Here is a 10,314-nt window from a genome sequence, read left to right as displayed (position 1 = left end):
GTGATTGCCAGGAGGTTGAGGCGGGGCCAGTGGGTGATTGACAGGGGGTTGAGGTGGGGCCATTGGGTGATTGACAGGGGGTTGAGGTGGGGCCAGTGGGTGATTGACGGGGGGGGGTGGGTAGCGGGTGATTGACAGGGTGTTGAGGCGGAGCCAGAGGGTAATTGACCGGGGGTTGAGGCGGGGCCAGAGGGTGATTGACAGGGGGTTGAGGCGGGGCCAGCGGGTGATTGACAGGGGGAGGGAGCGGAGCGGGGCTGAGCTGAGGGGCCGGGCCGCCGGGCTGAGGGAGAGCCCGGGGTGTCCGCCTGAGGAGCGGCGCCGCTCGGGACTCACGATGCGGCGACTGGGAGTTTGATGAAAAGTCCGGAGAGCGCGAACGGCCCGGGGAAGGAGGGCAGGGAGCCGGGCCCAGGCCCAGCGGAGTCCGAGGCCTCGGGCCCCCGGAGGCCCATCCCGCAGCTGATCGTGACCCAGGACGAGTCGCTGCTGCTGGGCCCCGAGGAGCATCCGGACGAGGAGTCCCGGTCCTCGGATAGCGGCTGCGGGGGCTCCCCGGCCCCGTCGCTGCTGCTCCGCAAACTCTCGGGATCGTCCCTGTCCTCGGCCGGACTCTCCTCATCCTTCGAGGAATCCGAGGATGATTTCAGCCCCTCCAGCGACGCCGAGACGCAGCAGCAGCAGCAGCAGCAGCAGCTGGGCCTGGAGGACGGCCCGGGGGTGAGTGACCGGGACCATAGGAGAGTCGGACCCACAACACTTGCACACCCCCCGTCCCACTCTCCCCACCGCCCCCCCTCTCCCCCCCCCCCCGTCCCCCTCTGTACCCCCCCTCGTCCCCCTCTGTACCCCCCCCTCGTCCCCCTCTGTACCCCCCCTCGTCCCCCTCTGTACCCCCCCTCGTCCCCCTCTGTACCCCCCCGTCCCCCTCTGTACCCCCCCTCGTCCCCCTCTGTACCCCCCCGTCCCCCTCTGTACCCCCCCCGTCCCCCTCTGTACCCCCCTCGTCCCCCTCTGTACCCCCCCTCGTCCCCCTCTGTACCCCCCCTCGTCCCCCTCTGTACCCCCCGTCCCCCTCTGTACCCCCCCTCGTCCCCCTCTGTACCCCCCCTCGTCCCCCTCTGTACCCCCCTCGTCCCCCTCTGTACCCCCCTCGTCCCCCTCTGTACACCCCCTCGTCCCCCTCTGTACCCCCCTCGTCCCCCTCTGTCTCCCCCCCCGTCCCCCTCTGTCTCCCCCCCCGTCCCCCTCTGTCTCCCCCCCTGTCCCCCTCTGTCTCCCCCCCTGTCCCCCTCTGTCTCCCCCCCTGACCCCCTCTGTCTCCCCCCCCTGACCCCCTCTGTCTCCCCGCCTGTCCCCCTCTGTCCACCCCCCTGTCCCCCTCTGTCCCCCCCCCGTCCCCCTCTGTCCCCCCCCCCGTCCCCCTCTGTCCCCCCCCCCGTCCCCCTCTGTCCCCCCCCCCGTCCCCCTCTGTCCCCCCCCCGTCCCCCTCTGTCCCCCCCCCGTCCCCCTCTGTACCCCCCCCCGTCCCCCTCTGTACCCCCCCCCGTCCCCCTCTGTACCCCCCACTCACCCCGTCCCCTTCTACCCCCCCCTCACCCCGTCCCCTTCTACCCCCCCCTCACCCCGTCCCCTTCTACCCCCCCTCACCCCGTCCCCTTCTACCCCCCCCCTCACCCCGTCCCCTTCTACCCCCCTCACCCCGTCCCCTTCTACCCCCCCACCCCAGTCCCCTTCTACCCCCCCAACCACCACCCCCCCCCCATCCCTCACCCTGCAGACTTGGTGCTGGGGCCAAGCACTGGCGGGGTGCACAGGGGAGGATGTGATGAGGGACCTGCATTTGGTCAGGTGGGAGTAGGTGAGGATGGAAATAGGGTCACGGCAAGCAGTAGAGTGGGTGACCTACCCGGGCAGGAGGTAGTAGGAAGGGTGTTGCACCTGTGCTGGGAGATAACATAACTATTGCAGGGGTGAAGAGGGTGGGTGATGGAGTCAATGTGGGGATGTGACATTCCTGCAGAGAGCAGAGTAGTTGAAGGTTACAGACACAGTGAGAGTTCAGAATTGCAGTTTGTGTCAGGCTGGCCGGCTCAGCTGTGTAAGTTAATGTTTCAGAGATGTGAGTTCTTCCTCTGGGCTCAAATGGTTCCTTTTCTGTTCTGTTTTCTTGGCTTTAATTTCTGATTTCCACCAGTTTGCTGTTTTACATTTGCCATTTGGGTTATATCCTGACTGTTTCAGCCTTCATGACACCGAAATGGTGCATTTAAATTCTGTGCAGCAAATCAATTCTGGGTTAATGGATGTTAATTAAATGGAAAGTGGAGCCAGGAGCCAAGAATCTCTTGCACTGTGCCATATTCTGTTGCTGGTAAAGGGAATCGTTCTAGTTTTGGGTGTTTGTTGCTGTTCTGCTTGGCGAACTGTACTGAGGAGCAGGAGGAGGCTGGCCTTTGGAGTCTGCTCCGCCATTCAATAAGATCACGGCTGGCTGACCTGGTTATGGTCTCAACTCTGCTTTCCCGTCTTCAACGCCCCCCCCCCCCACCCCATAACCTGTGACTCCCTTCTCTGTCTTGTTGCTGCTGCTGCTTGTAGCTTTTCCTGCCAGGTAATCTGCTGTCATGGTATGTCACCGTTGCCTGTCTTGCGCCATCTTCATACTCGTAACTTGTCAGCAGCCACTCTGAGGTCCGTCATCCAATCTATGCCTAGATTGACCCTTCTTCCTGCTGCAATCCACTTTGCCCTCTGGAAGAGATCTCTAGCTTTTCAGCTCTGATCAAATGGCCAAAATACTGACATTTTCTTTTCTGCATGTTACTTTTTAAGAGTTCTTTTTGCTCTTGCAATTTGAAGCACCTCTTCATTTGTCTTATATGCGGAATTTTAAGCAACGTTTTAGCATCCGCGTTTCAAAAGCTTCTATTTTTTTCTATGGATCTTATTGTCCCAGGTTTCGGAGGCATCCTTCTGTCTTGTACCTAACCTATTATTTATGTGAAGACATACTGATTGGAAATATTTATTTCATGCTGTGTGGAAGCACTAAAATTGTTTTAATGTTTTTGTTCTGTGGGTATGGGTCCACTTGTGGCACAGATCAAGAACTTGGTGGAGGGATTCAGTATTTGTGTTCCCCTTTTCAGTGTTGATCACAGAGCAGCACTTTCTTGAGCTCCAGCTTGGGGCTGCATTGAGACCAGGTGTTGTGATGATGTTTCTTCGCCCTTTATCTCCCTGTTGTTGGTGTCCAGTTCTGCTGATGCTGGGGCCTTCATGGGCCGCCTCCAGGTGATCCTTGTTCCCACAGGATGCTTCACCATGGGGCGAGTTGGAACCAAACCCGATGCATTCCTTTTCTGACCCCAAAGGATTTACTGCTTAGTGAGCGCTGTCTGACTTTTCCCGAACTCAGGAACTGAAGCCAGTTGCAGTGCTCCAGCTGATGTTAATGAACCAAGCACAGACTGTGAATTGAAATGGGCTCAGTGTTGCACGAAATCTCTTCAGGTGCTCCTGGCTGGCCTCCACTTTGCACTCCCTGTGAACCTGAGCTCATTCAAATCCCTGCTGCCCGTTTCCGAACTCTCAGCAAATTGTGTTCGCCCATTACCCCTGTGCTCGCTGACCCACATTAGCAGCTCGTCCAGCAGCACCTTGATTTTAAAATTCTCATTCTTTCCAGCTCTGTCACTGGCCTCCCCACCTCCCTATCTCTAATCTCCTACAGCCCTCGAAGATCCCTGTTCCCCTTCAATTCTGGCCTCCTGTACATCCCTGATTTTAATTACCCTGCCATTGGTGGCCATGCCTTCGGCTGTTTGGGTCTTCGGCTTGGGAATTTCCTCCCTAAACCTTTCCTTAAAGACCCTCCTCAAAAATCTCTTTGACCTAGCTTTTGGCCATTGTCTTAACATCTCTCCTTGTGTGGCTGAGGGTCAAATTCTGAGTTGGTAGTGTACTCATGCCAGACAGGTGGTAGAGAGTTTAAATCCTACTCCAAAGACATCACAGAGTCTAGGCTGAGACTCCAGAGCTGCAGTGACAGGGTGAGATATTAACCTGAAGATCCCACAAGACTGTTAAAGGAGGGCAGGGGCATTCTCCCAGGTCAAGGGCAATATTTATCCTTAAACGGACATCACTATTTAAAAAAAAACACACAGTTGACCTCATCATTATGACATTGCTGTTTGTGGGGGATTTTTTGCCTGCCACATTTCCTGCATTACAACAGTGGCTGCATTTCTAAAGTGCTTCATTAGCTGCAGCGTGCTCCAGAATGTCCTAAAGTTGTGAAAGTCACTAGATAAATGCAAGGCAACTTGATTGGGCTGGAGGAAAAGCCATTTGTGTTTGTTCTGACTGGGTTGTGAGATTATCAAGATCTGGGTGCGTGAATAATATCTTCCACATTGCAGCCAAGATCGTTCTCTCTGGAATCATGCTTTGTATAATTGCTTGGTATATCATGATGAGTTGGTTTAAGTTGTTATCGTAATGCCCTTAAAAAAACACCCTTGTTGGTTAAGAGTAAGAAAAATGACTGTACATTTTACACAGCGTAGCAATATTGCTGGGGAGCTCAGTGTCTCAGAATGGGGGACACTCTGTCACTGTCTTTATCATATGTAACTTCTAAATAGAAAATGCTGGCAGCACTCAGGCGTTTAAGCATTGTCTGTGGGGAGGAGTTGACGTTTCAGGTCAACGATTGTTACCGTGATGAGCTTGGCATCTGCAGATGAATGTATCATAGTTTGAAAACCCACTGTGTGTACATGCATGTATTTGAGTTGGTTAAGTCAAATGTTTTTGTTGTGATGAGTTGCTGTGATTCAGCTCCCCTCAATTTGAGCAGTGTCTTAACTAACAACCTGCGGCACTGCTATTAATAAACCATGTGCCAGGGCTGAGACTTCCAAAGGAATTCCAGGTATATGAGTAATCACTAATTGAACTGACTGTAGTTTTCAGTAAAGAAGCCTCCTTTTTTTTGGGATGACTCGGAGGAATGAAACATTTTAGTTTAAGATTGCGTAATACGGTATACTAGATTATCCTGGCACGAATTGATTTAACACAGTCCCTGGTGAATTATCACTATATATGAGTGCTCAGTGAGGTAAAGGTGAAGGGAGTTTTACTTAAACTGGTCTTCAGTGCTTCACACAGCTGGGTTTGTTTTGGGAGCTGTGACTGTTATTTATGTTTGGAGTAATTCTCTTGTATCCAGGGCTAGGACCTAGCCCCATCTACGTCAACTCCATCCCACCACAGGATGAGCGGGTTAGAAGTGGGCCACTGAGAGCTTGACCTTCACTCCATCTGTGACCATGCTGTGAAAAGACATGATGACTATGGCAACAGGCAAATTAGCAGCCTGAAACAAGTTTTGAGGCAATTGACCTGAGACCTGATATTCAACATACTTTTAAATAAGGCATGATTCCTTTTACAATCAACACTGCAACCTAGCAACAATTTTAATTTGTGAACATTCAAGCTGAAATGAACATCTTAAATTCTTGTTGCCTTGAGGAAATAGATTAAAGAGTTATTTATGCTCCGTTCCAAGCCAATAATGGCTAACTATGAAAGAAATCACCAGTGCTTTGCTGAATCAAAAACATCGAGGGCACTGTTGGCATGTTACATATTATTTTATTCATTCATGGGGTGTGGGCTTCGCTGGCTTGACCAGCATTTATTGCCCATCCCTAATTGCCCTTGGGAATGTGGTGGTGAGCTGCCTTCTTGAACCGCTGCAGTCCATGTGGTGTAGGTACACCCACAGTGCTGTTAGGAAGGGAGTTCCAGGATTTTGTCCCAGCGACAGTGCTGGAACGGTGATATATTTCCAAGTCAGAATGGTGAGTGACTTGGAGGGGAACTTGCAGGTGATGGTGTTCCCATCTGTCTGTTGCCCTATTCCTTATAGATGGTGGTGGTCGTGGGTTTGGAAGGTGCTGCATGAGGAGCCTTGGTGAATGCATGGACTACATCTGGTAGATGGTACACACTGCTGCTTCTGTTCGTCAGTGGTGGAGGCAGTGCATGTTTGTGGAAAGGGTGCCTATCAAGAGGGCTGCTTTGCCCTGGATGGTGTCAAGCTTCTTGAGTGTTGTGGGAGCTGCACTCATCCAGGCAAGTGGGGAGAAATCCATCACATTCCTGACTTGTGCTTTGTAGATGGTGGACAGACTTTGGGGAGTCAGGAGGTGAGTTACTCGTCACCGGATTCCTAGCCTCTGACCTGCTCTTGTAGCCACAGTATTTATATGGCTGGTCTAATTCAGTTTGTGGTCAATGGTAACCACCAGGGTGTTGATAGTGGGGGGATCCAGTGATGATAATGCCATTGAAAGTCAAGGGGCGGTGGTTAAGATTCGCTCTCGTTGGAGATGGTCATTGCCTGGCACTTGTGTGGCGCGATTGTTACTTGCCACTTGTATCCCAAGCCTGGATATTGTCTAGGTCTTGCTGCATTTGGATATGGACTACTTCAGTATCTGAGGAGTTCTGATTGGTGCTGAGCATTGTGCAATCATCAGTGAACATCCCCACTTCTGACCTTATGATAGAAGGAAGGTCATTGATGAAGCAGCTGAGGATGGTTGGGCCTAGGACACTACTCTGAGGAACTCCTGCAGTGATGTCCAGGAGCTGAGACGACTGACCTCCAACAATCACAACCACCTTCCTTTGTGCTAAGTATGACTCTAACCAGTGGAAAGTTTTACCTCTGATTCCCATTGGCCCCAGTTTTGCAAGGGATCCTTGATGCCACACTCGGTCAAACGCTGCCTTGATGTCAAGGGCAGTCACTCACACCTCACCTCGGGAGTTCAACTCTTTTGTCCATGTTTGAACCAAGGCTGTAATGAGGTCAGGAGCTGAATGACCCTGACGGAACCCAAACTAGGCATCAGTGAGCAGGTTATTGCTAAGCAAGCACTGCTTGATAGCACTGTTGATGACCCCTTCTGTTACTTTACTGAAGATCGAGAGTAGATGATAGGGTAGTAATTAGCTGGTTTGGATTTGGCCTGCTTTTTATAGACTGAACATACCTGGGCAATTTTCGACGTAGTCGGGTAAATGCCAGTGTTACAGCTGTACTGGAACAGCTTGGCTAGGGTGAGGCAAGTTCTGGAGTGCATGTCTTCATTACTGTTGTCGGAATATTGTTGGGGCCCATAACCTTTGCATTGTCCAGTGCCTTCGGCCATTTCTTGATATCACATGGAGTGAATCAAATTGCCTGAAGACTGGCATCTGTGATGTTGGGGACCTCCAGAGGAAGCCGAGATGGATCATCCATTTGGCAATTCTGCTTGAAGATTGTAGCAAATGCTTCACCCTTATCTTTTGCACTATGTGCTGGGCTCCCCCATCTTTGAGGAGGGGGATATTTGTGGAGCCTCCTCCTCCAGTGAGTTATTTAATTGTCCACCACCATTCACGACTGGATGTGGCAGGACTGCAGAGCTTAGATCTGATCCGTTGGTTGTGGGATCGCTTAGCTCTGTCTACCACTTGCTGCTTATGCTGTTTGGTACGCATGTAATCCTATGTTATAGCTTCACCAGGTTGACACCTCATTTTTAAGTATGCCTGGTGCAGCTCCTGGCATGCCCTCGTGGACTCTTCATTGACCAAAGGTTGATCCCCTGGCTTGATGCTGATGGTAGAGTGGAGGATATGCCAGGCCATGAGGTTACAGATCATGATCGAGTGCAATTCTGCTGCTGCTGATGGCCCACAGCGCCCCATGGATGCCCAGTCTTGAGCTGCTAGATCTGTTCGAAATCTGTCCCGTTTAGCGTGGTGGTAGTGTCACACAACACGATGGAGGGTGTCCTCAATGTGAAGGCGGGACCTTGTCACCACAATGACTGTGTGGTGGTCGCTCCTACCTATACTGTCATGGACAGATGCATCTGTGGCAGGCAAGTTGGTGAGGATGAGGTCAAGTATGATTTTCCCTCTTGTTGGTTCCCTCACCACTTGCCGCAGACCTAGTCTAGCAGCTGTGTCATTTAGAACTCGGTTAGTATTGGTTCTGCCGAGCCACTCGTGGTAATGGACATTGAAGTCCCCCACCCAGAGTACATTCTGCACCCTTGCCACCCTCAGTGCTTCCTCCAAGTGGTGTTCAACTAGGAGGAGCACTGATTCATCAGTTGAGGGAGGGCAGTGTGTGGCAATTAGCAGGAGGTTTTCTTGCCCATGTTTTGACCTGATGCCATGAGTCTTCATGGGGTCCAGAGTCGATGTTGCGGACTCCCAGGGCAACTCTCTCCCGACTGTATACCACTGTGCCGCCATGTCTATTGGGTCTGTTCTGCTGGTGAGACAGGATGTACCCAGGGATGGTGATGGTGGTGCCTGTGACATTATCTGTAAGGTATGATTCCGTGAGGATGACTATGTTAGGCTGTTGCTTGACTAGCCTGTGAGACAGCTCTCCCAATTTTGGCACTAGCCCCCAGATGTTAGTAAGAAGGACTTTGCAGAGTCGATGGGGCTGAATTTGCCGTTGTCGTTTCCGGTGCCTAGGTCGATGCCGGGTAGTTCGTTCAGTTCCATTCCTTTTTTGGAACTTTTTAGTGGCTTGCTAGGCCATTTCAGAGGTCAGTTAAGAGTCAACCTCATTGCTGTGGGTCTGGAGTCATGTAGGCCAGACCAGGTAAGGGTGGCAGATTTCCTTCCCTAAAGGATGTTAGTGAAATAGATAGATTTTTACAATAACCGACAATGGCTTCATTAGACCGTTAATTCCGGATTTTTATTGAATTCAAATTACACCATCTGTGCAGGATTTGTACCTGGGTCCCCAGAGCACTACCGTAGGTCTCTGGATTACTATCCAGTGACAATACCACTACGCCATCACCCCTCCTATTATATAATATATATCATATTTTATTTTGTTATTTTATATTATATTTCATTTACTGAAACAGGGCACTAGCACAGGTCCCTCTCATGCTGGGGGCAGTGTAGGCACAGGTCCGTCCCACACCGAGAGCACCTCAACCCCCCGCACTCCTCCTCCTCCTCCCCCATCGTAACGTCGAAATTACATCACAGAAAAGGCCATTCTGCCTAACCAGTTTGTGTTGGTGTTTATTGTCTACAAGAGGGGTCTCCTAATCCTACCCATTTTCCTCCCTCCTCGTCAGTTTGCTATCCTTTGCCCCCACACCCGTAATTCCACACCCCTTTATCTTCTCCAGTAGTCTCCTGTGTAACCCCATGCCTGATTTGCTGACAGTTTATGGATGTCACATCCGCTGCATTTCCCCATCCGCCATGTTCACTCACCTTCTCAAAGACTCCAGTGTGTTTGTCAAGCACAGTCTTGCTTTCTGAAATCAGTATTGGCTGCTTCTAATCTTCACATTTAGATATACCATCAATTTTTCATTCAAGATGCAAAAGCATTCCATATAACTGATCTGCTGTTCACCTGTGCTGAGTGCACTTCCTTGATTGCCCCTGAACATTACCTTAAAACAATTACTTGAAACACTTAAAACATCCCTGTTTCAAATGGGCAATCGCTTCTATTGGCCAAAAAGCGATGACTATTATCCATTTCAACGTTGCAGCTCATAGTGTATTAAGTGCTTGATTTGGGCAGAAACAACTGATTACTTACTTGTTAACACCGCACTAAGGTACACTGAACGGAAAACGAACAGGGCACCTTGTGAGTAATTGCCAACTATCACCGTCCTGGGGGTTACCATTGACCAGAAGCTGAACTGGACCAGCCATATAAATACAAGAGCAGGTCAGAGGTTGGAAATTCTGCAGCGAGTAACTCACCTCCTGACTCACCAAAGCCTGTATTGAAATGTTCTCCACTTGCCTGGATGAATGCAGCTCCAACAACATTCAAGAAGCTCGACACCATCCAGGATAAAGCAGCCTGCCTGATTGGCATCCCATCCACCACCTTCAGCATTCGCTCCCTCCACTACCAACGTACAGTGGCTGCAGTGTGTACCATCTGCATGATGTACCACAGTAACTCTCAAAGACTCCTTCGACAGCACCTTCCAAACCTGTGACCTCCTCCACCAAGAAGGACAAGGGCAGCAGTTACATAGGAACACCACCACCTGCAAGTTCCCCTCCAAGCCGCTCACCATCCTGACTTGGAAATGTATCGTCGTCCTTCACTGTCGCTGGGTCAAAATCCTGGAACTCCCTAACAGCACTGTGGGCGCACCAACACCACGTGGACTGCAGCGGCTCAAGATGCTAGGGATGGCCAGCAATGCCCACATCCCATGA

The 10,314-nt window shown here is 51.3% G+C and overlaps 1 protein-coding gene across 1 annotated transcript in view; it reads left to right on the top strand.

Annotated features, from left to right (window-relative positions):
* Positions 1–250: 250 nt before the first annotated feature.
* LOC121272533 (inositol-trisphosphate 3-kinase C-like) overlaps positions 251–10,314 on the top strand; it is a 59,043-nt gene continuing 48,979 nt past the window's right edge. The window contains exon 1 of the mRNA XM_041179151.1: positions 251–720. Coding sequence (XP_041035085.1) covers positions 358–720 — 363 coding nt within the window. The 5' untranslated portion in view covers positions 251–357. The remainder of the gene's footprint in view (positions 721–10,314) is intronic.

This window comes from Carcharodon carcharias, chromosome 34 (assembly GCF_017639515.1).
Source record: "Carcharodon carcharias isolate sCarCar2 chromosome 34, sCarCar2.pri, whole genome shotgun sequence".
Classification (NCBI taxonomy): Eukaryota; Metazoa; Chordata; class Chondrichthyes; order Lamniformes; family Lamnidae; genus Carcharodon; species Carcharodon carcharias.
This window is presented reverse-complemented; position numbering and strand designations above follow the sequence as displayed.